At 46.6% G+C, this 27,968-nt stretch overlaps 1 protein-coding gene across 1 annotated transcript in view; it reads right to left on the bottom strand.

Annotated features, from left to right (window-relative positions):
• SLC4A11 (solute carrier family 4 member 11) overlaps window positions 1-27,968 on the bottom strand; it is a 124,244-nt gene that overhangs the window by 32,746 nt on the left and 63,530 nt on the right. The window contains exons 5-10 of the mRNA XM_081332177.1: window positions 24,086-24,317; window positions 22,199-22,280; window positions 10,087-10,210; window positions 8,758-8,964; window positions 5,792-5,876; window positions 104-229 (exon numbers count right to left, since the gene is read on the bottom strand). Coding sequence (XP_081188303.1) covers window positions 104-229; window positions 5,792-5,876; window positions 8,758-8,964; window positions 10,087-10,210; window positions 22,199-22,280; window positions 24,086-24,317 — 856 coding nt within the window. The remainder of the gene's footprint in view (window positions 1-103; window positions 230-5,791; window positions 5,877-8,757; window positions 8,965-10,086; window positions 10,211-22,198; window positions 22,281-24,085; window positions 24,318-27,968) is intronic.

The following is a 27,968-nucleotide window of genomic DNA, read 5'->3' as shown; positions in this document are numbered from 1 at the left end:
CGCTCGAGAGACTTTGTGCAGAGACGCTCAAGCGGGATCGGCCCACTGCTCAGCCCCCCCCCACCCCGCCTTTTCCAACGTAAAGACGGGAAGGGCAACTCACCTATGACCCCCTCGGTGTTCTCGTCGTTCAGGGACCCGAAAGCGATGGTTGGCAAGAGGCAGGTAAAATAGAGGAAGATCATGGTGGTGATGTATTTCCCGATCGCTTTGTTGTTGCCGATAATGCCTAAAAAAAAAAGGGGGGGGAGCCCAAATAGCGGATGAAAAACGTGGAAATGAACCAGGTGTGCCCCTAGGGAATTCTGGGAAGCGTAGCCAACTCACAAGAGCAGCAAGGCTATTGGGGGCTTCCTTCCTTCCTTCTCTTCCTTCTTTTCTTCGTCCTCCCCTCCCATCTTCTTTCCTTTCTTCCTATTTTTCTTTTCCTCCCTCCCTTTCCTCCCTTCTCTCTATTCTTCCTTCCTCCCTCTCCCTTTCCTCCCTTCTCTCTATTCTTCCTTCCTTCCTCCCTTCTATTCTTCCTTCCTTCCCTCTATTCTTCCTTCCTTCCTCTCCCTTTCCTCCCTTCTCTCTATTCTTCCTTACTTCCTCCCTTCTATTCTTCCTTCCTTCCCTCTATTCTTCCTTCCTCCCTCTCCCTTTCCTCCCTTCTCTCTATTCTTCCTTCCTTCTTCCTTTCTATTCTTCCTTCCTTCCCTCTATTCTTCCTTACTTCCTCCCTTCTATTCTTCCTTCCTTCCCTCTATTCTTCCTTCCTCCCTCTCCCTTTCCTTCCTTCTCGCTTCTTCCTTCCTCTCCCTTTCCTCCCTTCTCTCTATTCTTCTTTCCTTCTTCCCTTTTATTCTTCCTTCCTCTCCCTTCCCTCTATTCTTCCTTCCTTCCTCTCCCTTTCCTCCCTTCTCTCTATTCTTCCTTCCTTCTTCCCTTCTATTCTTCCTTCCTTCCCTCTATTCTTCCTTCCTCCCTCTCCCTTTCCTTCCTTCTCGCTTCTTCCTTCCTCTCCCTTTCCTCCCTTCTCTCTATTCTTCTTTCCTTCTTCCCTTCTATTCTTTCTTCCTCTCCCTTCCCTCTATTCTTCCTTCCTTCCTCTCCCTTTCCTCCCTTCTCTCTATTCTTCCTTCCTTCTTCCCTTCTATTCTTCCTTCCTCTCCCTTCCCTCTATTCTTCCTTCCTTCCTCTCCCTTTCTCTCTATTCTTCCTTCCTTCTTCCCTTCTATTCTTCCTTCCTCTCCCTTCCCTCTATTCTTCCTTCCTTCCTCTCCCTTTCCTCCCTTCTCTCTATTCTTCCTTCCTTCTTCCCTTCTATTCTTCCTTCCTTCCTCTCCCTCCCTCTCCCTTCGTTTGTTCCTTTTGTTCTTTTCCTCCCTCCTTCCCTTATTCTTCCTTCCTTCCTTCCTCCATCCCTTTTTCCTCCCTTTCTAACCTTTCTTTCTCTTTCTTTCTTTCTTTCTTTCTTTCTTTCTTTCTTTCTTTCTTTCTTTCTTTCTTTCTTTCTTTCTTTCTTTCTTTCTTTCTTTCTTTCTTTCTCTTCCTTCCTTCCTTTTTCTCTTTCTTTCTTTCTTTCCTCCCTCCCTTCCCACATGTTACAATCCATAATGAAAGCTTTCCTCTTAATTTTCCCCTCTTCCACAAGGGACTGTTAATTGTCTAGCAGCAATTAACATTTCCATGCAAATAATTAAGGGGACCTGGCGTGAATAAACTTAGGGAAGAATTTCTCTTTAATTTAATTTTTTTTTAACTGTTTACCGGTTTTCACACCCTCTTTGTGATCTTTAAGAGTTCCCTTTTAGCACATAGGTATTTTTTATTTATGTTTTACTGTTAGCCGTTGTGCTTTTATGTTACTTAAGTTACCTTTCATTTAATTTCATTCTCGTTATTGAAAGAAGCACATTTTCTACCTGGTTGTATTTTAAGACAAGTCTAAAGAAATACAGATTTCACTGATTGATTTAGAAATTTTAAGTGATTCCTGAATCAGGGAATTATCCCTTTTGGGGAGGGGAAAAAGCAGATGTCATGTAGAACTCTGTCATTTAATTTAATCTTTATTACCCACAGTATATAGGTAATCCGAAACATTTAGCGACCGTTTCAAGTTACAACGGCACTGAAAAAAGTGACTTAGGACCGTTTTTCACACTTACAGCATCACGTGATCAAAATTCAGAGGCTTGGCAACTGACTCGTATTTATGACGGTCGCAGCATGCTGGGGGGGGGTCAGGTAATCCCCTTTTTGCGACCTTCTGACAAGCAAAGCCAACGGGGGAAGGCAGACTCCCTTAACCGTGTTGCTAACGTAACAAGTGCAGCGCTTCACTTAACAACGGTGGCGAGAAAGGTCATAAAGTGGGGCAAACCCCACTTGGCAGCTGTCCCGCTTAGCGATGGAAATCTTGGGCTCAACTGCGGTCGCAAGTCAAGGACTACCTGCAGATATTGCTGAATTCCAGCTTTTATCACTACTAACTATTAGGATCAATAGTTCAACCACACAGGTGAGATTGATCACCTGCAACAGGATTTTTTAATTTTTTTAATTTAATTTAATTCCATTTATATCCCGCCCTTCTCCGAAGACTCAGGGCGGCTTACAAGCTTAGCAGGATGAATCAGAAATAGGTGTTACCACTGTTTCTCAACTTGAAGATCGGTGGACTTCAACTCCCAGAATTCCCCAGCCAGCAAAGCTGGCTGGGGAATTCTGGGAATTGAAGTCCACCCATCTTCAACATGCCGAAGTTGAGAAACAAGGCTATAAAACTATTCTGGATAGTAATCACTCCTGATCCAGAACTTTTATAGCTTAGATTAGAACAATGAGAATTTTTTTTTAGAAACCAACTTTTATTTCCTAGCAGCCTACAAACAGCACTCAAGGGAGGCTAATATAGGCCTCACAGGCCCCGGCTGCACTTATCACATTTCAAAATGGTGCTTCTTCCACATCCCCTCACACTCCATCCTGACCCATGACGATTAAAAACGGGGCAATCCTGAATGTAGGAGTGGAGCTATTTTAAGTTAAAGCAGACAGAAATTTATTTTTTAAAAAATCAGTTTTCTCTCTTAGCTATGCATCCTTTAGAACAGGGGCCTTCAAACCTGGCCCTTTGATGACTTGTGGACTTCAACTCCCAGAATTCCTCAGCCAGGTACGCTGGCTGAAGAATTCTGGGAGTTGAAGTCCACTCCTCTTAAAGTTTATATCAAGGGTCTTCAAACTTGGCCCTTTGATGACTTGTGGACTTCAACTCCCAGAATTCCTCAGCCAGGCACGCTGGCCGAGGAATTCTGGGAGTTGAAGTCCACTCCTCTTAAAAGTCTATATCAGGGGTCTTCAAACTTGGCCCTTTGGTGACTTGTGGACTTCAACTCCCAGAATTCCTCAGCCAGCATGCCCTGGCTGAGGAATTCTGGGAGTTGAAGTCCACAAGTCATCAAAGGGTCAAGTTTGAAGACCCCTACCTTAGAACGACATACAACAGGCAGGTAGTCCTTGACCTACGACAATAATTCAGCCCAAAAAATATATATATATATATAATTCACTATATAAATAAATAATTCACTATATAAATCAAATAAATAAATAAATCTATTAAATTAGCCACACGGTTGTTAAGTGAATCTGGCTTCCCCCATTGACTTTGCTTGTCAGGAGGTCACAAAAGGGGATCGCGTGACCCCGGGACACTGCGACTGTCGTAAGTAGGAGTCAGTTGACCAGCGTCTTGAATTTTGATCACATGACCCAGGGGATGCTGCAACGGCCGTGTGAATAACGGTCATAAGTCACTTTTTTTCAGTGATCTGGTAACCTCTGAGCAGTTGCTAAACGAACAGTTGCAAGTCAAGGATTAGCCATAATGCAACAGTAGCCGTGCATTTCCAAGAAGCATATATGATGTACACTTAAGGGAAGTAGGTATATCTATCTAGTAAAAAGGAGTAGGGGGGTGACATGATAGCAGCCTTCCAGTATCTCAGGTTCTGCCCCAAAGCACCTGAAGGCAGGACGAGAAGCAATGGATGGAAACTAATCAAGGAGAGAAGCAACCTGGAACTAAGGAGAAATTTCCTCACAGTTAGAACAATTAACCAGTGGAACCACCTGTCTCCAGAAGTGGTGAATGCTCCAACACTGGTAGTTTTCAAGAAAAGACTGGACAGCCATTTGTCTGAAATGGTGTAGGGTTTCCTGCCTGAGCAGGGGGTTGGACTAGATGACCTCCAGGATCCCTTCCAACTCTGGTAATTTATTCTGCTCTGTTCAGATGGCTAACAGAGCCTTGGTGGAGCAGGGGGCTAATGCCTCCTTAAGTAACACCAGCTGCCTGCAATTAGTGCAGGTTTGCGTCCCACCAGGCTCAAGGTTGACTCAGCCTTCCATCCTTCCCAGGTAGGTCAAATGAGGACCCAGATTGTTGGGGGGCAATTAAGCTGACTTTGTAATAATGCCGCTTGGGGTGTGTGTGAAAGCCCTAACAAGCAGGCGTATACATAGAATGAAGGCTACTGCTAAGCTTGTAAGCCGCCCTGAGTCTTCGGAGAAGGGCGGGATATAAATGGAATTAAAATAAAAATAAATAAATAACAAGCTGTCTTCCGATACTTAAGGGGCTCACAGAGAGGAAGCGGGGGGCGGGGTGGTGGTCAACCTGTTCTCACCTGAAGGCCGGACAAGAAGCAACGGGTGGAAACCAATCGAGGAGAGAAGCAAACCTGCAACTAAGGAGGAATTTCCTGACAGTGAGGACAATTGACCAGCCTGCCTCCTATGGGGCTGGTGACCCCAAGGGGAGAGGGACACCATCAAGTGGTTGTTGGTCTGATTGTTGTCATCGGTGGGGGGGTGGGTGGGATTATTGGATTGGGTAGGGTGGTTTTATTTCTGTAAACTGCCCAGAGTCACCGTGAGTTGAGGCCATATAGACTCTCAAAATAGATACTAAAATAAAATATATAAAATAAAACAAAAGCAGTGCTAGAAGGAGGAGGAGGAGGAGGAGGAGGAGGAAAGACAGCTGTGGGGTCCTTGGTGCCCTCTGAGCTGGGTGGCTTTCTTACAGACGTTTCATGACCCAACTAGGTAACATCATCAGTGCTAGAAGGGAGAGGGGTTTGGGAATGAGAGGAGGAGGAGGAGGAGGAGGAGGAGGAGGAGGAGGAGGATGACTGTGGGGTCCTTGGTGCTCTCTGAGCTTGGTTGTTTTCTTGCAGACATTTCATGACCCAACTAGGTAATATTATCAGAGCTAGGAGGAGGAGGAGGAGGAGGACTGTGGGATCCTTGGTGCTCTCTGAGCTTGGTGGTTTTCTTGCAGACGTTTCATTACCAATCTAGGTAACAGCATCAAGTGCTAGAAGGGGGTGGGGTTTGGTCCAGGGCTTTAGTGCACCTGAGAAATGTTACCTAGTTTGGTAACGAAACATCCTCAAAAAGCAACCAAGCTCGGGGGAACACCAAAGACCTCTCAAACTACATTTTAAAATGTGACTCTGGTAATGAGAGAATACTATTGTGTACGGGGGTTATAATACTGTCTTTGGCCGCTGCACGTAAACTTCTTGGTACACGTGGACAACCCTTGACATGGTCAGAGGACATCCCTTTTGGCTGAAGACTTGGGAGAAATCTCCTCGAAAAAAGCCCGTTGCAAGTTTTCCTTTTCAACAAGGCCGAGTTGTCAAGACCCTGGTAAACAGGACACGGCAAAATATGTCGACTCTCTTTTTTTTCTCCCCGCCCCCCGCGCCCCTGTAAACAGCAGCTCACCTACCGTCGGTGAAGTCCAAAGCGTACACTGGAAATCTTCTAGCAATGTCATCAAAAATCCCTTTGCCAACGTTGAAGAACTCGTGCAGCTGAAGGGAGGAAGGAAATGTTATCTCGGTTCAAAAATGCGCCTCTATTGTTGGAGAGGGAGCGCGCAGGCCTCCGCCAGGCAGACCGGGAGAAGCCCGCCGGCAGACGGAATTCAAAAGAAATGATGACAGGGCAGATGGACGCTAGGCGGCCAGAGAACCGGGTGGGGTGGGTGGGTGGGTTTCCTCCAAAACGCCGTCAGGTCTCAAGAGGCACCACCAAAAGAAAAGGCAAGGAGGGCCTTGCGGCACACAAATCCATCAAAAAGCACCGTCAACACGGGCAGAGTTAATTTTAGGAGGGGGATATTTGAAGCTCAAGGTTGAACTGTGTGTGTGTGGGGGGGGTCCTGGGTGCACTCTGAGCTTGGAGGTTTTCTGGCAGACGTTTCATGACCCAACTAGGTAACGTCATCGGTGCTAGATAACATCATCAGTGCTAGAAGGGAGGATTTGAGGACTAGAGGAGGAGGAGGAGGAGGAGGAGGAGGGGGAGGAGGAGGAAGACTGTGGGGTCCCTGTTGCTCTCTGAGCGTGGTGATTTTCTTGCAGATGTTTCATAGCCCAACTAGGTAACATTATCAGTGGTACAAAGGAATGTTGTTTGTGGAGAGGAGGAGGAGGAGAGGAGGAGGAGGAAGGAGGAGAACTGTGGGGTCCTTGGTGCTCTCTGAGCTTGGTGATTTTCTTGCAGATGTTTCATAGCCCAACTAGGTAACATTATCAGTGGTACAAAGGAATGTTGTTTGTGGAGAGGAGGAGGAGGAGAGGAGGAGGAGGAGAGGAGGAGGAGGAAGGAGGAGAACTGTGGGGTCCTTGGTGCTCTCTGAGCTTGGTGATTTTCTTGCAGATGTTTCATAGCCAAACTAGGTAACATCATCAGTGGTAAAAAGGAATGGGGTTTGTGGAGAGGAGGAGGAGGAAGAGGAGGAGGAGGAGGAGGAGGAGGAGGAAGGAGGGGAAGGAGGAGAACTGTGGGGTCCTTGGTGTTCTCTGAACTTAGTGGTTTGCTTGCAGACGTTTCATGACCCAACTAGGTAACATCATCAGTGCTACAAAGGAGTGGGGTTTGTGGAGAGGAGGAGGAAGAGGAGGAGAAGGACGACGACGACTGTGGGGTCCTTCATGGTGTCTGAGTTTGGTGGTTTTCTTGCAGGTATTTCAAGACCCAACAAGGTAACATCTTCAGTTGTAGAAGTATATGTTAAGTTTAAAGATGGAAGAGGAACAAGTTAAAGAAACAGTGGTAACATGGGCAAAAACCCTTGGGCATAATATAGAGTTAGAAAACTGGCAAAATCTTTGGGAAAGAAATTCTAAAATAACAAAGGCGGTGACTTACAAAGAAAACCTATACAAAATGTTCTATAGATGGCACTTAACACCTGTGAGGTTAGCAAAAATGTTTAAAAATATGTCCAGCAGTTGTTGGAAATGTAGACAAAAATCAGGGACATAATATTACCTTTGGTGGACATGCCCGAAAGCCAAAAGATTTTGGTTAAGAATACATATATGGTTAGAGAAAATGACTAAAAAAAACCCGTAAGATTTTAAGCCAGAATTATTTTTGTTAGGTATAGTTGGAAATTATGAGAAGGAATGTGCATATTTAATGTTACATACTGTATATTAACTGCAGCAAGAATTGTATTTACTCAGCACTGGAAGGATGAAGAATTACCAGCGGGGGAGGAATAATTTAAGAAAAATTGTGCAGAAATGGACAGACTGACACTAAAAATGAAAGAGAAAGAAGATTCAGATTGACATGGGGTCCATTTTACCAATGGCTAGAAAAACGAGTTAGAGAGAAAGGAGTTTAACATGTATCAGTAAACTAAACATTGGAACCCAGAGAATACGTTGCTGATAAAATATTAAGGATTGGCGATTATAAAAAATTAATAAAATATTGGGCGGGGGGAAAGGTAACATCTTCAGTGCTGTAGTAACGATACAGTAATCAATAATATCGCTAGCGCGGATAACGTTATCTAGTTTGGTAATGAGATGTCTGAGAGAAAACCATCAAGGTCAGAGGGCACCAAGGACGCCACAAAATTAATTTTGCTTTCTGCTGTTTGCTGGCCAGCTGCTCAGTCCTCCGTCTCTTTCAACTCACCTAGTCCTCCAGGTGAGGTTGTGTAACAGACCCTAAAAATTAAATGTGCACAGGTAGCCCTTGACTTACAAGCACTCATTTAGTGGCCAGGAGAATTTGCAGCGGCACTAAAAAAAACAAACTGATTTACGACCGTTTTTCACACTTATGACCCTTGCAGCATCCCCATGGTTATTTGATCAAAATTCAGACGCTTGGCAAATTGACTCATACTTATAACGGTTGCAGCGTCCCAGGGTCACGTGATCCCCTTTGGTGACCTCCTGACAAGCAAAGTCAACGGGAGAAGCAGATTCGCTTAACGACCATGTTACTAACTTAACAACTGCAGGGATTCGCTTAACAACTCTGACTCGCTTAACCACCATCTTGCTTAGCGATGGAGTATTCTGGGCTGCGTTGTGGTCGTAAGGTGAGGACTATCCGCTGAACCTCTTAGGACAGGGGTAGGCAACCTTGGCTCTTTTATGACTGGTGGACTTCAACTCCCAGAATTCCTGAGCCAGCATGGGGAACTATGGCCCCTTCATGACTCATGGACTTCAACTCCCAGAATTCCTGAGCCAGCCATGCTGAGGGGAAAGGGAGAAGTTTCCTAGCTGAGCCATGCCGGCTCAGGAATTCTGGGAGTTGAAGTCCGCCAGTCATAAAAGAGCCAAGGTTGCCTACCCGTGTCTTAGGAGGACACCTGCAAGGTACCAGGGCTGCATTTCGAGGGCCTGAAGCATGGGACCGGCTCCCCTTATCCTCCTGTACCTTCAGAGGCTTGGGACCATGGGCTTTGTGTTCCTCGGTCATGGCCGAGGGCCTCTGGTTGACCACCATCAGCAGGTGTCGCTGGTGGACCAAAGCTTCTTTGAATTCTTCTTCGGTTTTGGTTTCCAGAAGTTTCTGCCGGAAGGTGATGTCCGAAAACATTGTGGCAAATGTCCGGCCCACTTCGGTGGCTGTTTTGGTACTTTTCTGAAGAAGCAAAAACAAGGAAACCAAAAGAGATGTGAATGAATAAGACGAATATCTACATTAGGGGTCCTCAACCTTGGCAGCTTTAAGACTTGTGAACTTCAATGCCTAGAATTTCTCAGCCAGCAAAGCTGGCTGAGGAATTCTGGGAGTTGAAGTCCACAAGTCTTAAAGGTGCCAAGCTTGAGGACCCCTGATCTACATGATGTTTTATGACATCTCCATCTCCTTCCCTTTATCCTGGGTCTAAGTAAAATGGCTGGCCCAGAGGATGGCGGATACTTCAAAGGACTTTGGTGGGCTTGCTGAAGGCTATGCAGCACGGAACACAGAACATCATCAAAGGGGACCTTGGAGGTCATCCAGTCCAACCCCGTTCAAGTAGGAGACTCTATATACCATTTCAGACAAATGGCTCTCCATTCTCTTCTTAAAAGCCTCCAGTGATGGAGTATCCACAAACTTCTGATAGTTCTCAGAGTCAGGAAATTTCTCCTTAATTCCAGGTTGCTTGTCTCCTTGGTTTGTTTCCATCTATTGCTTCTTGTCCTGCCTTCCGGGGCTTTGGAGAGTAAGTTGACCCCCTCGTCTTCTTCGTGGCAGCCCCTCAAAGATCGGAAGACTGCTCTCATGTCACCCCTTCTTTTCCCTAGACTAGCCGTACCCAATTTCTGCAACCATTCTTCAAAGAAGACCTCCAAAGGTTGCTTTAGATTACAGAATATAGAAGAATAGAGTTGGAAGGGACCTTGGAGGTCTTCTAGTCCACCCCTCTGCCCAAGAAGAAGCCCAGAGCCTTTCTGGACAAATGGCTGTCCAATCTCTTGTAGTCTTTCTCAACCTTGGTCAGTTTAAAACAGGTAGACACATCAACTCCCAGGAATTCCCCAGAGGGAATTCTGGGAGTTGAAGTCCACAAGTCTTAGAAGTTGCCAAGTTTGGAGACCCCTGTGTTGTTAGGCCATCACTGTGGGCCGAATAGCGACAAGAGACTGAATAGAGAAAGGTGATTATTTCCCCCACATGAAGCTCTTTCACCCGCGCTCGAAGTAGGATGAATTTGGCTTGGAAATGGCAAACAGGCAAGGAAGAGCCACCAGCCCAGAAGGAAAGCCAACGTACCATCTTTGGAGGAGCGAGCACCAAAATCACGAATCTCACTTCACAGGAATTCTCTCCCCAGTTCTGGGGTCTTTCCAGGCGGCTGATGCAAACGTGACGGCGCTGGAGAGATTTGATAGTGCAACTGTCAAAAGAAAGACAGGGTTATTTCAGCCGGACCGGAGGGCTAGGAGATGGTTGGGAGTCACCTTCTGGGAAGGAAGTTGGCTTGAAAGGAAAAAAAAACAAGTTTAGACCTTCTATGGAGATTCTCAGTCACCCGGGTCACAGCTGTCCCTAAGGTGCTTTTTCCCGAGGCAACTGGAATTCCTCTGCTTTTCTCTGAAGACGTTTCGCTTCTCACCCAAGATGAGGAAGCTTCTTGGGTGAGAAGTGAAATGTCTTCAGAGAAAAACAAAGGAAGTCCAGTTGCCTTGGGAAAAAGCCTCTTTGGGATAAGGTTAGCCCTCGTTTCCACGGTGGGCCAGGGAACTGACTAGGGAAGACCCTCATAATCTGCGCAGAAAATGTACCCTTCGTGCATCAAACACTCATTTCTTAGAAGGATCGTGAGGAAGGGACCCATTAGCCCCCTTGACAAAAATGAAGGGGAAGGCCAACAGAGAGGACAATTAGTTTCTCTCGTCTCTGTGGATATCTGTGTACAAACATGGGGTCCTCACTGCTCTCTGAGCTTGGTGGTATCCTTGCAGAAATTTCAGGTAACATCACCAGTGCTAGAAGGGAGTGGGGCTTGGGGGGAGGAGGAGGAGGAGGACTGTGGTGTCCTTGGTGTTCTCTGAGCTTGGTCATTTTCTTGAAGATGCTTCATCACCCAACTAGGTAACATCATCAGTGCTGGAAGGGAGGGAGGGAGGGAGGGAGGAGGAGGAGGAGGATTGTGGGGGGGTCCTTGGTGCTCTCTGAGCTGGGTGGTTTTCTTGCAGACGTTTCATGACCCAACTAGGTAACATCATCAGTGCTGCAAGGAGGAGGAAGAGGAGGAAGAGGAGGACTGTGGGGTCCTTGGTGCTTTCTGAACTTGGTTGTTTTCTTGTAGATGTTTCATGATCCAACTAGGTAACATCATCAGTGCTGGGAGGAGGAAGAGGAGGAGGAGGAGGAGGAAGAGGAGGAGGAGGAGGACTGTGGGCCCCTTGGTGCTCTCTGAGCTGGGTGGTTTTCTTGAAGATGCTTCATCACCCAACTAGGTAACATCACCCGTGCTAGAACGGAGGGCAGTTGGTCTTTGTTTATAAACAGTTGGCTTGTCCTGTCAGTGTTGGTGAAAGTCCCAAACATGCTTTTTCACGACTCTGTTGAAGACAGCAAAGTCCACATTCTGGACAGAGAGGACCTCTGGTTTGAAAGAGGAGTCAAAGAGGCCATCTGCATTAAGACTGAGTAGTCCTCCCTCAGGGGACGCGGTGGCTCAGTGGGTTAGGACGCTGAGCTTGTCGATCAGATGGTCGGCAGTTTGGCGGGTCGAATCCCGAGTGCCGCGTAACAGAGTGAGCGCCTGTTACTCGTCCCAGTTTCTGCCAACCTAGCAGTTCGAAAGCACGTAAAAATGCAAGTAGAAAAATAGGGACCACTGCGGTGGGAAGGTAACAGCGTTCCGTGTGCCTTTGGCATCTAGTCATGCCGGCCACATGACCACGGAAGACGTCCTCGGACAAGCGCCGGCTCTTTGGCTTTGAAACGGAGATGAGCACCGGCCCCTAGAGTCGGAAACGACTAGCACGCATGTGCGGGGGAACCTTTACCTTTACCTTTAGTCCTCCCTCAACAGAGGGGGAGGGATGTGACAGGCACTGATCAACCTCCGAATGGCCTCAACGCCTCTCAGAAAGGGTACCAACAACCAGATGACTGCAAGGAATATAAATCCTTCCATCCTACACCATTCAGTCAGAACTGAAGAAGCTTCTTGGATGAGAAGCGAAACCTCTTCAGGGAAAAACAAAGGAAGTTCCAGTTGCCTCCCGAAAAAAGCACCTTTGGGACAACTCTGACCTGGAGGGCGGAGAAGCTCCGCAGATACCCACGGACAGTTCATCAATTAAAAATAAAATCTATAAAAAATCCAGCTAATGAGACGTCTGCTAAGCGATTCCTATCGGGCTGGTGTTGATCTGCTCCACTGAGGCGGGCTGAAGATCATCAACCTGCCAAAACGTGGTTGCGTGTCCATTTTCTTGTACAAACTTCCATTTCTTGCAGTTACGGAGAGCAGATACAAGAGAATTTGTGAGGCAACTCGGGTTATCTGTTCAATCCTCTGGTTTCCTAGGTCGTTTAAGCTCTCATGTATATTCATCAGCCAAAATTGGTGCGCGAAGAGAACGGCTTAATGCGCTATTTGCAATTCGAGGTTTCGTTCTGTGCATCCGCTAAGGCAGCGACGGCCTCAATTTTTATTCAACAGCAATAACATTGATGCGATCTTGAACAGGGGTGGGGGGAAATACAGGTTTTTTTTCCTTTGGGAAATGTTGTGAACCTCAAAGCATCCTGTCCTACTGAAAAACATTATGGGTCGTCCTCGACTTATGACCATAATGGAGCCTTGAATTTCCGTTGCTAAGCAAGACATTTGTGCTTTGCCTGGTTTTATGATCTGTCTTGCCACAGTTGTTAAGTGAGTCACTGCAGTTATTAAGTGAGTAACAGGGTTAAGTGAATATTAATGGGAAATTAAAAATTGAGAAAAACTAATTAGGATATTGTCTATAAAGACTGAAAGTTAAAATAACCAGGATACGTATAAGCTAAAAATGATTGATAAATGTAAGAATGTTATTTTTATTTAATTGATATAATAAGAACTGTATTAGTTTAAATATGAGACAGTAAATAACTAAGGGGAAAAGAGAGGAAATATTTAATGTGGTAGTTTGAGACTTGCACTAAAGATGTTTGCATTTCATTGAATTTTTGATTAACTCAGCCGCCACGTTGCTTTTTAAACACTTAAATGTAAAATTAGAAAACCAATAAAACATTAAAAAATAAAGTAAGGTTGTTAAGTGAATCTGGCTTCCCCCATTGACTTTCCTTGTCAGAAGGTTGCAAAAGGGGATCGTGAGAGCCCCCCCCCTCCCCGGGACACTGCGACTGTCATAAATACGAGTCAACTTGTCAAGCCGCCGAATTTTGATCACCTGACCGCGGGGATGCTGCAGCGGCCATTAAGCGTGAAAACGGTCATAAGTCACTTTTTCCGGTGCTGTTGTAACTTCCAACAGTCACTAAATGAATTGTCGTAAGTCAAAGAACTGGACACGGAACCACTGATTGGTTCCAAATTGGGAAAGGTGTCCGGCAAGGCTGTATACTGTCGCCTTGCCTATTTAACTTATATGCAGAGCACATCATGAGAAAGGCAGGGCTAGAGGAGTCAAAAGTTGGAATTAAGATTGCTGGAAGAAATATCAACAACCTAAGAAATGCAGATGATACCACTCTAATGGCAGAAAGTGAAGAGGAACTGAAGAGTCTCTTGTTGCGAGTGAAGAAGGAGAGTGCAAAAGTTGGGTTGAAACTAAACATTAAGAAAACCAAGATCATGGCATCCGGCCCTCTCAATTCCTGGCAAATAGATGGGGAAGAAATGGAGGTAGTGACAGATTTTATTTTCCTGGGCTCCAAGATCACTGCAGATGGGGACTGTAGTCAAGAAATTAAAAGACGCTTGCTCCTCGGGAGGAAAGCCATGGCAAATCTAGACAGCACACTAAAAAGCAGAGACATCACCCTGTCAACAAAAGTGCGTATAGTCAAGGCTATGGTCTTCCCAGTTGCAATGTATGGCAGTGAAAGTTGGACCATAAGAAAGGCTGAGCGCAAAAGAATTGAGGCCTTTGAACTCTGGTGCTGGAGAAGACTCCTGCGAGTCCCTTGGACTGCAAGGCGATCAAACCGGTCAGTCCTAGAGGAGATCAACCCTGACTGCTCTTTAGAAGGCCAGATCCTGAAGCTAAAACTCAAATACTTTGGCCACCTAATGAGGAGGAAGGACTCACTGGAGAAGAGCCTAATGCTGGGAAAGATTGAGGGCAATAGAAGAAGGGGACGACAGAGAATGAGGTGGCTGGATGGAGTCACTGAAGCAGTAGGCGTGAGCTTAAATGGACTCCAGAAGATGGTAGAGGACAGGAAAGCCTGGAGGAACATTGTCCATAGGGTCGCGATGGGTCGGGCACGACTTCGCAACTAACAACAACAAAGTCAAAGAAAATGGTCCCGTGTAGAATATAATGGCCTAGGGCTAGGCCAGAGGTAGGGAACCATGACTTTGTGACCTGTGGACTTCAACTCCCAGAATTCCTGAGCCAGCCATGCTGGCTCAGGGATTCTGGGAGTTGAAGTCCACAGGTCATAAAGCGGCCTAGGCCTACCTCTGGCCTAGGCCATTTTCTGGCCTAAGCTATTTTCTTCGCTGGATTCTGAATTTCTCCAGAAATGTCTCTTTTTCAATCCCTCTAAAATCCAAGCTGGATTGGGTGAAAATTTAATGTCATCCTTCTGCCCACTGTCCAGACAGGAACCATTAAGCCACGCCAACATCCACGAACTTTTGATAAGGGGGGTTACATCGTCAAAACAAAAATAAATCTTAAAAAAAAAACCAATTATGAAAGAAGTTCAGCTGTTCTCATGGATCTTTGGAGCTATTTATAGTCAATTCAGGGTACACATTTGCACCTCTTTCGCTGGCCCAGTCCAAAGTGTTGGGCTGCCTTCATTTTGGGGGCTGAAAGCCCAGCTTCCATCTGCTTTCATTTCGTTAACGGACAGCTCTGCCGTCAAGTTTTCTTTCTTATTTTTTTTTTACTTCTGACAAATGTGAGAACTTCACTTCGCACTTCAGACGCTTCTCGAAAAGCCTTGTCAGGACCCTGAATTTCATCCTTAATGTAATTTTATTTTTCGGGCCCAGCTATGACAACTCTGCTGCTGCCAGCTTCAGTAGATATCTAGAAGTCGGGGGTGGATGATGGGTTTTCAGGTCACTTAAGGCCTCCAATAAGACATGAATATTCCAGATTTACAGCGCGCGATTGTGTCACGCCAAATCTCAGGGGCTGAAGTGACATCAAAGAGAAACACACACACCCCTTCATTACGGGTCGTCCTCCACTTAGGACAGGTTGTTTAGCGACCGTTCGAAGTGGTAATGGCACCGAAAAAAGTGACTTGTGACCGTTTTTCACATTTAATGACCGTTGCAGCAATCCCATGCTCACCGATCCAAATTTGGAGGCTTGGCGACTTGACTCGTATTTATGACGGTTGCAGTGTCCTGGGGGGGTGCGTCACGTGATCCCCCTTTTGTGACCTTCTGAAAAGAAAAGTCAATGGAGAAACCTGACTCACTTCACACAAGTGTTAGCAATGTTTAGCTCAACTTGATTTTATTTCGAAAAAGTTAAGCCTCCTTTAGCGCAGGTCGTCCTCGACTTACCCCAGTTCATTTAATGACCATTCAAAGTTAAAATGGCATCGGGGGAAAAAAGTGACTTTTGACCGCTTTTCCCCACTTACGGCCGTTTGCGGCATCCTTTTGGTCATGTGATCAAAATTGAGATGCTTGGCAACTGGCATGTACTTATGACAGTTGCAGTGTCCCAAGCTCCCTTAACAACTGTCTTACTTAGCAACAGAAATTTCAGGCTCCATTGTGGATGTAAGTCGAATTCTCCACATCTGAAATGGTAGAGGGTTTCCTACCTGAGCAAGGGGTTGGACTAGAAGACCTCCAGGAGTCATTGTGTTCTAGTCACACCTTAGTCATGAAAGTCGGCTGGGTGACTTTGGGCCAATGGCCAGGAGACGATGAGTTCTAGTCCCACCTTAGCCATGAAATCCGGTGGGTAACTTCGGGCCAATCGCCAAGGAGACGGTGAATTCTAGTCCTGCCTTAGCCATGAAAGCTGGCTGGGTGACTTAGGGCCAATCGCCAGGAGACAGTGAGTTCTAGTCCCACCTTAGCCATGAAAGCAGCTGGGTGGCTTTGGGCCAATCGCCAGGAGACGGTGAGTTCTAGTCCCACCTTAGCCATGAAATCCGGTGGGTGACTTCAGGCTAATCGCCAAGGAGATGGTGAATTCTAGTCCCGCCTTAGCCATGAAAGCCAGCTGGGTGAGTTCAGGCCAATCGCTAGGAGACGGTGAGTTCTAGTCCCACCTTAGCCATGAAAGTCAGCTGGGTGGCTTTGGGACTATTGGCAGGAGACGGTGAGTTCTAGTCCCGCCTTAGCCATGAAATCCGGTGGGTGACTTTGGGCCAATTGCCAGGAGACGGTGAGTTCTAGTCCCGCCTTAGGCATGAAAGTCAGCTGGGTGGCTTTGGGCCAATCGCCAGGAGACGGTGAGTTCTAGTCCCACCTTAGCCATGAAAGCCAGCTGGGTGAGTTCAGGCCAATCGCCAGGAGACGGTGAGTTCTAGTCCCACCTTAGCCATGAAATCCGGTGGGTGACTTCAGGCCAATCGCCAAGGAGACGGTGAATTCTAGTCCCTCCTTAGCCATGAAAGCCAGCTGGGTGGCTTTGGGACAATCGCCCTGAGACGGTGAGTTCTAGTCCCACCTTAGCCATGAAAGCCGGCTGGGTGACTTTGGGCCAGTCCCTCTCTCAGCCCAACTCACTTCAGAGGGATGTTATTGTGGGGAAAATAGGAGGGGGAAGGAACTTTAGGTATCTTTGCCAGCCTGAGCTATTTGTAACAATAAAAGTGATATATAAAGAAGTAAATAAATAAAATGAATTAATTAAATCCTAGGAGATCTTTACTGAGAAATGTGTGGGACTCCCAGCAGGTATGATAGCCTCACGGTATTACTGCATAGCGTTTCACACCGTAGTTGAGTTATGAATTCATTGCTCCAGGCAGGGCACGTCCCCCAGCGTAAGAGAAAACCAAAAAAACATATATAAAATAACGGAAAACAGATACACCACTTAATATTACCGCAGAGCTTAGCTGAGCATTAAATCATGATGTTTTGGGCCCCTTGGAAATTTAAAAAAAAAACCTGCCCTTTTAAAACCATTGTTTGATAATGACCTGGATTATGCCGGGAAATTGAGTCCCGCTAATGTAGACTCTGCTTTCCATCCAAGCAGGAGGCATAAAATTACTTTCGAATCACTTGCAGAGATAATTCAAGGCTTCTCGGCGCATTTATGGCACACGCAGAGATGGGAAAACGTTGTCACCCAGAGACAAATGGCTTGCACAAAAGCCAAGTGGCCGTTTGCCAATTCCACGCAGAAGAGCAGAGCTTGGAAGACCTGGAGGTCTTTCTAGTCCAACCCTTTTTCAAGCAGCAGGCCCCCGTATCATTCCGGGGTGGTTAGAATGGGGACCAATTTCCACCACAGCAGTTTGGAAAAGGGACTCAAGAGGGCTCCACCACTTCTCCAGAACAGGGGTCCCCAACCTGTGGGCCACGGCCGGTGGCCAGGAGGCCACGGCCCGCTACCGAGATAGGCTGGCCAGTGGGTGAAAATGGGACGCTGCACTGCAAGGCGCAAAAATGGACGATGCACCACGGGGCATGGAAACGGGCCATCGCCGCACAGCGGGATGCAAAACCTGGCCACTGCCACACTGTGGGGGCGCAAAAATGGGCCGCCACCGCACTGCAAGACACAAAAAAGCTATAGGGGTGACTCTGGGCCAATTACCAGGAGACGGGGAGTTTTAGTTCTGGCCTACACATGAAATCTGGCTGGGTGACTTTGGGACGATCACCTTGAGATGGTGAGTTCTACCCCCACCTTACACATGGCTGGGTGACTTTGGGCCAATCACCAGGAGACTGGGAGTTATAGTCTCACGTTAGGCATGAAGGCTGGCTGGGTGATTTGGGGCCAATCACCAGGAGACTGGGAGTTATAATCTCACTTTAGGCATGAAAGCTGGCTGGGTGATTTGGGGCCAATCACCAGGAGACTGGGAGTTATAGTCTCACCTTAGGCATGAAAACTGGCTGAGTGATTTGGGGCTAATCACCAGGAGACTGGGAGTTATAGTCCTGTCTTAGGCATGAAAGTCAGGTTGGCGACCTTGGGCCAGTCACCCGCTCTCAGCCCAGCCCACCTTACAGGGCTGTTGTGGGAGGTGAAGACACATGCAGTCTTGGGCCACTCCCCTGTTAAATAAGGACCAGATCTCCTCTACCGCTCTGAAAACACTCCAATTGTCTTATTTTTTTCCCCTTCAGATCGACACGCACCGGCAGAAAACCAAAAATATAGGAGAACGTCTCTGGACTACAAGTATTTCTGCTTTCTGAGCCCTTCCTACAACTCCAAGAAAACATTAGCCAGCTCCTGCCTTACTCAGTAATAAACGAATTACCCCAATCCTTACGGTAAAACGAGTTGCCTGCATTTAATTAAAGGGAACATTTGCACAATAAAAAGCATCTCTCCTATCATCAAAGCGGCAAGAGAGCGAAGAAAAGAAACTAAAGACGAAGAATCTCTTTTCGAACATGATCTTGGAGGAGTAATTTAATATTTGCATGGTTCCTTCTTTTCTTGAATTCTCAGGGTCTGGCATTTGGTTAAAAGACAAAGCAAGACTCGGGATTAAACTCCTTAGGAACTGTGGCAGGAACGTGAATTACACAGGCAGCCCTCGGCTTACGACCGGAATGGAGCCCAACCATTTCTGTCGCTAAGCGAGACGACAGCTGAGTCTTGCCCCATTTTACGACCTTTCTTGTCACTGATGTCGTTAAGTTAGTGACACGGATGTTAAGTGAAACTGGACTCCCCCGTGGACTTTGCTTGCTGGAAGGTGGCAAAAGGGAACCACGTAATGCCCAGGGACACGGCGACCGTCCTAAATAGGAGTCAGTTGCCAAGCAAATGAATTTTGATCGCGTAACCGCGGGGATGCCGCAATGGTCGTTAAGTGTGAGAAATGGTCGCAAGTCACTTTTTTGCAATGCTGTCGTTAACCCTGAAGAGTCACTCAAGAAACAGTTGTCAGTCAGGGACGACTTGTAGAAAATCAGCTCAAAAAAAATAAAATGTTGGAAAAGGTCCACGTGTCATTTGGGGTAGGCAACCTTGGCTCTTTGATGACTCGTGGACTTCAACTCCCAGCTGGCTGGGGAATTCTGGGAAATGAACTCCATAAGTCTGTTGCCAAGGCTGGACACCCTCCTGCTCTAAATCAGAGGCCCCCAACCTTTGGGGCACCACGGACCAGTTCCATGGAGAGAGGTTTTTCCACGGATCGGAGGGTGCGTGGTTTTGTGTGCTGCCTACATCCTGTGGATGGGGCTTTGCTCGTTTGTGTGGACCGGTTGCCGGCATGCCACGGCCCGGTAGTGGTCCACGGACTGGGGGCTGGACACCCTCCTGCTCTAAGACATTTCGATTTAAGTTAAACTTAATTTTTTATTTTTTTGGCAGTGATCGTTCCTGGCTGCAGGTAACTTGCGTACATATGTGTCAGTTAATGCCTACGGCTTCCCAGCAGAAATTTTGCCCACACTCGTCTGGGGACTTGTTAAGCGAGGTCTTCTCGCTCGCAGCCACGAAGAAGCTAAAATTGTCTTTTCAGCCCCAAATGATCTCTACATCATTGAAACCTTCTCTGCAGAACGTGAAATGCCCACATTGCACCTGAAGCATGGGCACAGGGCTCAAAACGGGGTGTTTTGAACCCAAGAACATTTGGGACTCCAAAGTGTACAGACGTTCCTCACCTTACCACCACAATCATAATCATAATAGTAAAGTTGGAAGGGACCTTGGAGGTCATCTAGACCAAACCCCTGCGCAGGCAGGAAACCCTATACCATTTCAGACAAATGGCTGCCCAGTCTCTTCTTAAAAACTTCCAATGTTGGAGCATTCACCGCTTCTGGAGGCAGGTGGTTCCACTGGCTAATTGTTCTCACTGTCAGGAAGTTTCTCCTTAGTTCTAGGTTGCTTCTCTCCTTGGTTAGTTTCCATCCGTTGCTCCTTGTCCTGCCTTCGGGTGCTTTGGAGAAGAGCTTGGCTCCCTCTTCTTTGGGGCAGCCCCTGAGATACTGGAACACTGCTATCATGTCCCCCCTCGTCGTTCTTTTCATTAAACTGGACATGCCCAATTCCAGCAACTGTTCTTCGTATGTTTTAGCCTCCAATCCCCTGATCATCTTTGTTGTTCTTCTCTGCACTCTTTCTAGAGTCTCAACGCCTTTTTTACATCGTGGTGACCAAAACTGGATGCCGTATTCCAAGTGTGGCCTTACCAAGGCCTTGTAAAGTGGTATTAACACTTCACATGATCTTGTTGATTCTCTCCCTCTGTTAATGCAGCCTAGGACTGTGTTGGCTTTTTTGGCAGCTGCAACACACGGCTGGCTCCTATTTAAGGGATTGTCCACTAGGACTTCGAGATCCCTCTCACAGTTACTACTATTGAGCAAGGTACCACCTATAGTACTATACCTGTACAATCGGGTCCAACGTTTCTGCTGCTAAGAAGGGAAGAGTGCAAAGTTTGTGGAAACTTGTCAAGCCGGTTTACTTACTTAAATGTCTGCCATGCAGCCCCAACTTTTTCCAGGATACCTGTAATCCTCGACTCACGACCACAACGGAGCCCAAATATTTCCGTGGCTAAGTGAGACGTTGGTTAATTAAGGTTTCTCTCCCCCCCCCCCCGCCCATTTTACAAGCTTTCTTGCCAGAGTTAAGCGAATCGCTGCCGTCGTTAAGTTAGTAGCGCGGTTGCTAAGTGAATCAGGATCCCCCATTGACTTGGCTTGTCGGAAGGCCGCAAAAGGGGATCACGTGAGCCCTGGGGACACGGCAACCATCATAAATACGAACCGGTTGCCAAGCATCTAAACAGTTTTTGATCACGCGATCACGGGGAGGCTGCGAAGGTCGTTAACTGTGAAAAATGGTCGTTAAGTCGCTTTTTTCAGCGTGCCGCTTTAACTCTAAATGGTCACTAAATGAGCTGTTGTAAACTGAGGGCTTCTATAGATGCACAGGCCTAATTTTGAACAAAAGGTCTTTTTTTTTCCTACCAAAAAGTTCTACATTTTAAGGGTTCGACTTCAGACGAAGTCATGTGTTCATGAATGCTGCATCTAACTAAAATGCAGATAATCTTCGACTCAATTCACTTAGCAACCGTCTGAAATTGCGACAACGCTGCCAAAAGGGACTTACGACCGGTCCTCGCACTTATGACCATTGCAGGATTCCCACAGTTACGTGATGAAATTTTGGATGCTTAGCTTGACGGATTTATGACAATGGCAACTTTTGGGATCCTGTGATTCCCCATTTGTGACCTTCCCAGCAAAGCCAACGTGGTAAGATGGATTCGCTTAATGACCGCAGGATTCACTTAACAAATGCAGTAATTTGCTTAACAACCCTGGCCAAAAAAGGTCGTAAAATCAGGTACAATTCATTTAATGACCACTTTGCTTAGCAAAGGAATTTCGGGTCCCCATTGTAGTTGTTAAGTCAAGGACTCTGTGTCTATTGAAACCACAGCGGTCATCAAATAGATTCAAATTTCTGTTCTTTTGCATTTCTAAAGGAAGAAAATTTATTCTGTCGTTATTTTCTCCCCCACGGTACCAAAAAAAAAAAAGTTAAGTAGAGTATATGTAAAAGCTTTAAAAATTCAACAGCTTCCAAAGGACTTAAAAGTTGTGCATTTTGTTCTCTGCACCATTGTTTCTGCAGGTGCTGCTAGCATTGTGTTCCTTCCTTTTCTGTTGAAGAATAATTTTGGCTTTAAAGAACTTAATGGCTGAGCTGAAAGGGAAGCTTCTCAGATGAAAAACCGAACAAAGGAAAGGCCACAGAATTAAGAAATGTTACTTCCAGCGGTGCTTTTCACTGCCCACATAATGTTAATTAAGAGAAGGTGTTGAGAGAAATGCACAAAATGAATTTGGCAATTCAGCTAGTCCTCGGCTTACGACCATAACTGACTGAGCCCAAGATTTCTGTTGCTAGGCACTAGAGATAGTTATTGTTAAAAAAAACACAATAAAATACTTTTTTAAAAAAAACAAAAACAAAAAAAGATTCGTACGATACAGCCTCAGTTGCACCAAAACTTTACGGTTGAATCTTTCGGACAAAACACTTACATGATACAGAGCCACGACTGCTGATACTGGATCCCGGTGACTGTGGCCGTCACCCCCTGAATTGTGTCCGACAAAAGGTGAACTATTCGAAAGACAAAAATAACGATAATAATAATAATAATAATATTGATTCATTTTACAGATGCACTTGCCTTTAAGTTCACTCCAGGTTTGCCCGAAACCTAGCGTCTCTTGGGATATAGAAAATTTTGGTCTTCTGGTGTTTTTTGCTTGTAATCTCCATCACTGAGTAACAGAGTTACTCAGGGGCCTTGGAGGTCTTCTAGTCCAGCCCCCTGCTTGAGCAGGCGACCCTATGCCATTTCAAACAAAGGGTTGTCCAATCTCTTCTTAAAAGCCTCCAGTGATGGAGCACCCACAACTTCCGGAGGCAAGGAGTTCCACTGATTAATTATCCTCTCTATCAGGAAGTTTCTCCTTAGTTCTAGGTTGCTTCTCTCCTTGATTAGTTTCCATCTATTGTTTCTTGTCCTGCCTTCTGGCGCTTTGGAGAATAGCTTGACTCCCTCTTCTTTGGGGCAGCCCCTCAAATATTGGAAGACCTGCCATCATGTCACCCCTGGTCCTTCTCTTCTGAACTTCTACAGAATACAGAATGACAGACTTGGAAGGGACTTTGGAGGTCTTCTAGTCCAACCCCCTACTCGAGCAGGGGACGCTAGACCAGGGGTAGGCAACCTTGGCTCTTTTATGACTCGTGGACTTCAACTCCCAGAATTCCTGAGCCAGCCACGCTGAGGGGAAAGGGAGAGGTTTGCAAGCTGAGCCATGCTGGCTCAGGAATTCTGGGAGTTGAAGTCCACGAGTCATAAAAGAGCCAAGGTTGCCTACCCCTGGTATAGGGTCTCCTACTTGAACAGGGGGTTGGACTAGAAGATCTCCAAGATCCCTTCTGACTCGGTTATTCTGAGAACAATTAACCAGAGGAAAGGCTTGTCTCCAGATCTTGTGGGTGCTCCATCACTGGAGGCTTTTAAGAAGAGATTGGGCACTCTTTGCCTGAAATGGTATAGGCCAGGGGTAGGCAACCTTGGCTCTTTTATGACTCCTGGACTTCAACTCCCAGAATTCCTCAGCCAGCATGGCTCAGCTTGGAAACCTCTCCGTTTCTCCTCAGCATGGCTGGCTCAGGAATTCTGGGAGTTGAAGTCCACAAGTCATAAAGCAGCCTAGTCCTAGGCCAGAGTTAGGCTCTTTTATGACTCGTGGACTTCAACTCCCAGAATTCCTCAGCCAGCATGGCTCAGCTTGGAAACCTCTCCATTTCTCCTCAGCGTGGCTGGCTCAGGAATTCTGGGAGTTGAAGTCCACGAGTCACAAAAGAGCCAAGGTTGCCTACCCCTGCCCTATACCATTTCAGACAAATAGTGCCCAATCTCTTTCTTAAAAATTTCCAACGCTGGAGCACCCACAACTTCTGGAGGCGAGTGGTTCCGCTGATTAATTGTTGTGTCAGGACGTTTCTCCTTCATTCCAGGTTGTTTTTCCCCTTGATGAGTTTCCACCTGTTGCTTCTTGTTCTGCCTTCAGGGGCTTTGGAGAATACCGTAGGTTTACTCCCTCCTCTTTAAGATTTTTCAAAAAGAGACCGGACAATCATTTGACCGGTCTCATGATTTGCACGTGGGGTTGGACTAGAAGACCTTCAAGGCCCCTTCCACCCCTAGGGTTCTGTTTTCTATATTCTATGTAAATGAAGGCACAGAGGAATCCCAGGATCAACTGTAGGCATTTTTCCAACATTAGAGATGGAGAATGAGACTACCTACCACGGATTGGGAAGGGGGTACCCAGAACGTCAACGTCCTACGGAAAAAAACCCACCCACTTTTTCCCAGCCTAGAGAAACGAGAAGGAACTGTATACCATTCCCCTCTCTGGGGGTCCCCGAATCGGTGAATAAAGTGCTCATAATTTTGTCAAAGTTGCAGCTCGGCTCCAAGTTGTCGGAGTCTTCGGCGAAGTGTTTTAACATCTCCCGCAAAACGTCGTCCAGTGACGTGGCCGTCTCGTCCAGAATGATGCTCGCTCGGGCCAGGAAGCCGTCGAGATCACGGTGGGCTCTGACCTCCTCCTCAAAATTCTTTAATTTTAGGTACTGCGAGGAAAAAACAAACAAACACACAGAACCAGGGGATGGCGTTGGTGTCTTACACAAGCCACAGCTCTGGAAAAACACAACACCTCGTCACCTGGGGTGAGTAGAAGCAGAGGGATAATCAATTCATTTTACGGAATTTATGTTCCGCTCATTTCACCACCAAGCGGCAATTTATTTATTTGAAAATTTGACTGGCTGCCCATCTTACTGTAAGGTAATTCTGGGTGGCCTATAGAAAGGTACCTACGTTCAAACATCAATCAAATGAAAGCCAAAGGTTAAAATCAAAGAGATGCTTAGGTTGTTCTCAATTTACAACCGCAATTTAGGACTGGCATCTCCTGGTTACAGTCGTGAAGTGGTCCCGACCAGACTTTTATGATATGGCGAGCATTATTATTTGCATATGCTGCATATAGAGACAGCATTATTGGCATATTGCCCCCGACAATTTGGGTCCTCATTTTACTGACCTCGGAAGGATGGAAAACTGAATCAACCTTGAACCCCATCAGGATCAAACTACTGACAGTGGGCAGAGTTTGCCAGCAATATTGCATTCTCACTACTGTGCCACAATGGCAATAGAATAGAACAGAACAGAAATAAGAATAGAATTAGGATAGGATAGGATAGGATAGGATAGGATAGGATAGGATAGGATGGGATGGGATGGGATGGGATGGGATGGGATGGGATGGGATGGGATGGGATGGGATGGGATGGGATGGGATGGGACAGGACAGAATAGATGGAATAGAATAAGGATGGGATGGGATGGGATGGGATGGGATGGGATGGGATGGGATGGGATGGGATGGGATGGGATGGGATGGGATGGGATGGAATGGAATAGAATAGAATAGAATAGAATAGAATAGAATAGAATAGAATAGAATAGAATAGAATAGAATAGAATAGAATAGAATAGAATAGAATAGAATAGAATAGAATAGAATAGAATAGAATAGGGAAAGGACAGGACAGGACAGGATAGGATAGAACAGAATAGCATTTAGACTTATATACCACTTCACCGTGCTGTACAGCCCTCTCTAAGCGGTTTATAGAGTCAGCCTCTTGCCCCCAACAATCTGGGTCTTCATTTTACCAACCTCGGAAGGATGGAAGGCTGAGTCAAAATTGAGCCAGTCAGGATCGAACTGCTGGCAGTGGGCAGTGAATTAGCCTGCACTATTGCATTCTCACCCCTGTAACATTTGGGCACATGTCATAAACCCCTTCATTCAGCGCTGTTGTAATTTCGAATGAACAAATGGCCGTTAAGTCGAGGATTTTCCTGTATGACAACATAAAGGTAGTCCTCACTTAAGGACCGGTCACTTCATGACCCATCAAATTTGTAACGGCCTTGGAGAGGATGCATTATAGGCTATCAAGCACTTCCAACTCTGATTAAATGACACACCGCCCTACCCCGTGGGTCAGGTGGCCGCATTTTGGCTACTTGGAAACCAGCTTGCATTTGCGACCATTTGCAGATCCCGGGCTCGTGACTGATCACGATTTGCGATGTTTCCCCCCCTCACCTTCTTTTCAGCAGAAAGCAGGGGAAAAAAACGCCCAACCGACATGGTGGATTTGCTCGGCACCCAGGTGGTTTGATTAACAGTCCTGCGGTTCATTTTACAACAGCCACAAAAATGGTCACCAAAATCGAGTTCAGCTCACGAATTGTGCCCCAATTTTCTGCCGCTAAGCGAGACAGTTGTTAAGTGAGCTTTGCCCCATTTTACGACCGTTCCTGTCCCGGTTGCTAAGGGAGTCCCTTGTAGCGGTTACGTTAGCAACACGGCCGTTAAGCGAGTCGCTGCCGCTGGCAAGTCAGCAAGACGGTCGTTGAACGGCTCGGCTGGTCAGAAGGTCGCAAAAGGGAATCGCGTGACCGCCCCCTCCTCCCCCAGGGGACACTACGCCCGTCGTAAATACGAGTCGGCGGCCAAGGGTCTGGATTTTGACCACGTGACCCTGGGGAGGCTGCGACGGATCGAAAAACGGACATCGGTCGCTTATTTTTTTTTCCCCAGGGCCGCTGTGACTTCGAACGGTCACTAAACAAAAAGGACGTAAGCCGAGGACTTCCTGTGTAGAAATGCAGAGATGAGACGGCGCTGGCTGCACTTTGAAGCCTTCGGGGGGAAGGAAAACTGGTTACGCTGAGGATTCGTAAGAGACGGGCCCTTCAAAGAACTGATGAGAGTATTTCTGAGGTGGCCATTTTCCTTTCCGTGACAGTTACCCCCTGTGCAGCTGCCATGCTGCAGGCCAGCCAGAAACGTTCATTTTGTAGTAACACTGGATGGATGTACCCTCCTTCCTTTTTTCTTTCCTTTCCTCCCTTCTCTCCTTCCTTTCCTCCCTTCTCTATCCTTCCTTTTTCCTTTCCTTTCCTCCCTTTTCTACCTTCCTTCCTTCCTTCATTTTCTACTTTCTCTATCCTTCCTTTTTCCTTTCCTTTCCTCCCTTCTCTCCTTCCTTTTCTATCCTTTCTTTTTCCTCTTTCCTTTCCTCCCTTTTCTACCTTCCTTCCTTTTCTTCCTTCTTCCTTCCTTCGTTTTCTACTTTCTCTATCCTTCCTTTTTTCTTTCCTTTCCTCCCTTCTTTCCTTCCTTTTCTACCTTCCTTCCTTCCTTTCCTTTCCTCCCTTCTTTCCTTCCTTTTCTACCTTCCTTCCTTCCTTTCCTTTCCTCCCTTCTTTCCTTCCTTTTCTACCTTCCTTCCTTCCTTTCCTTTCCTCCCTTCTTTCCTTCCTTTTCTACCTTCCTTCCTTCCTTTCCTTTCCTCCCTTCTTTCCTTCCTTTTCTACACCTTCCTTCCTTCCTTTCCTTTCCTCCCTTCTTTCCTTCCTTTTCTACCTTCCTTCCTTCCTTTCCTTTCCTCCCTTCTTTCCTTCCTTTTCTACCTTCCTTCCTTCCTTCCTTCCTTTCCTTTCCTCCCTTCTTTCCTTCCTTTTCTACCTTCCTTCCTTCCTTCCTTTCCTCCCTTCTTTCCTTCCTTTTCTACCTTCTCTATCCCTCCTTTTTTCTTTCCTTTCCTCCCTTCCTTTTCTACCTTTCCTTCCTTCCCTAACTTCTCCTTCCTCCCTTCCTCCCCTCCCTTCATCGCTGATTTTCCTGCTCTAATCTCTATATTTGTTTTATTTCAACAGATACAAGAAAGTGCAATCGGGGGAGAGGACAAAGGAGAAACTTCCTGGCAGCGAGACCAAACAACCTCGGATTCAGTTGTGGCCGTAAGGCGAGGACTACCAGTAAGAGACCCTAAAACCGGCGTTTCTCAACCTGGGCAGGATGGGCGGACGTCAACCCCGAGAATTCCCCCCCCCGGGCCCGTCTTCACTCGTGCCCATTTAATTTTTAGAACTGACCTTAATCATCTTTGCAAAACAACCTCGAGACCCATAAAAACCGCCCGCCGGGATTGACGCCTGCTTCCTTCCCCACCCGACTTTGACGGACCTCCTCCTCAAAAGAGGTGAATTATTACAAGGATTATTTCGCACGTCCCTCGGGGGGCCGCGGACGGAAAAGCCCCAGCGATGTCAGGAGTCAGCAAGCCCATCAAAGGCTCAGCTGCAGGGAACGGCCCAAATGCCAACGAGGTTAAACGCTTTGCGAAAAGTCCTCT

Source organism: Vipera berus (genome assembly GCF_964194415.1).
Source record: "Vipera berus genome assembly, chromosome: 7".
Classification (NCBI taxonomy): domain Eukaryota; kingdom Metazoa; phylum Chordata; class Lepidosauria; order Squamata; family Viperidae; genus Vipera; species Vipera berus.
The sequence above is the reverse complement of the archived record's forward strand: the minus strand, read 5'-3'. Positions and strand labels throughout refer to the sequence as shown.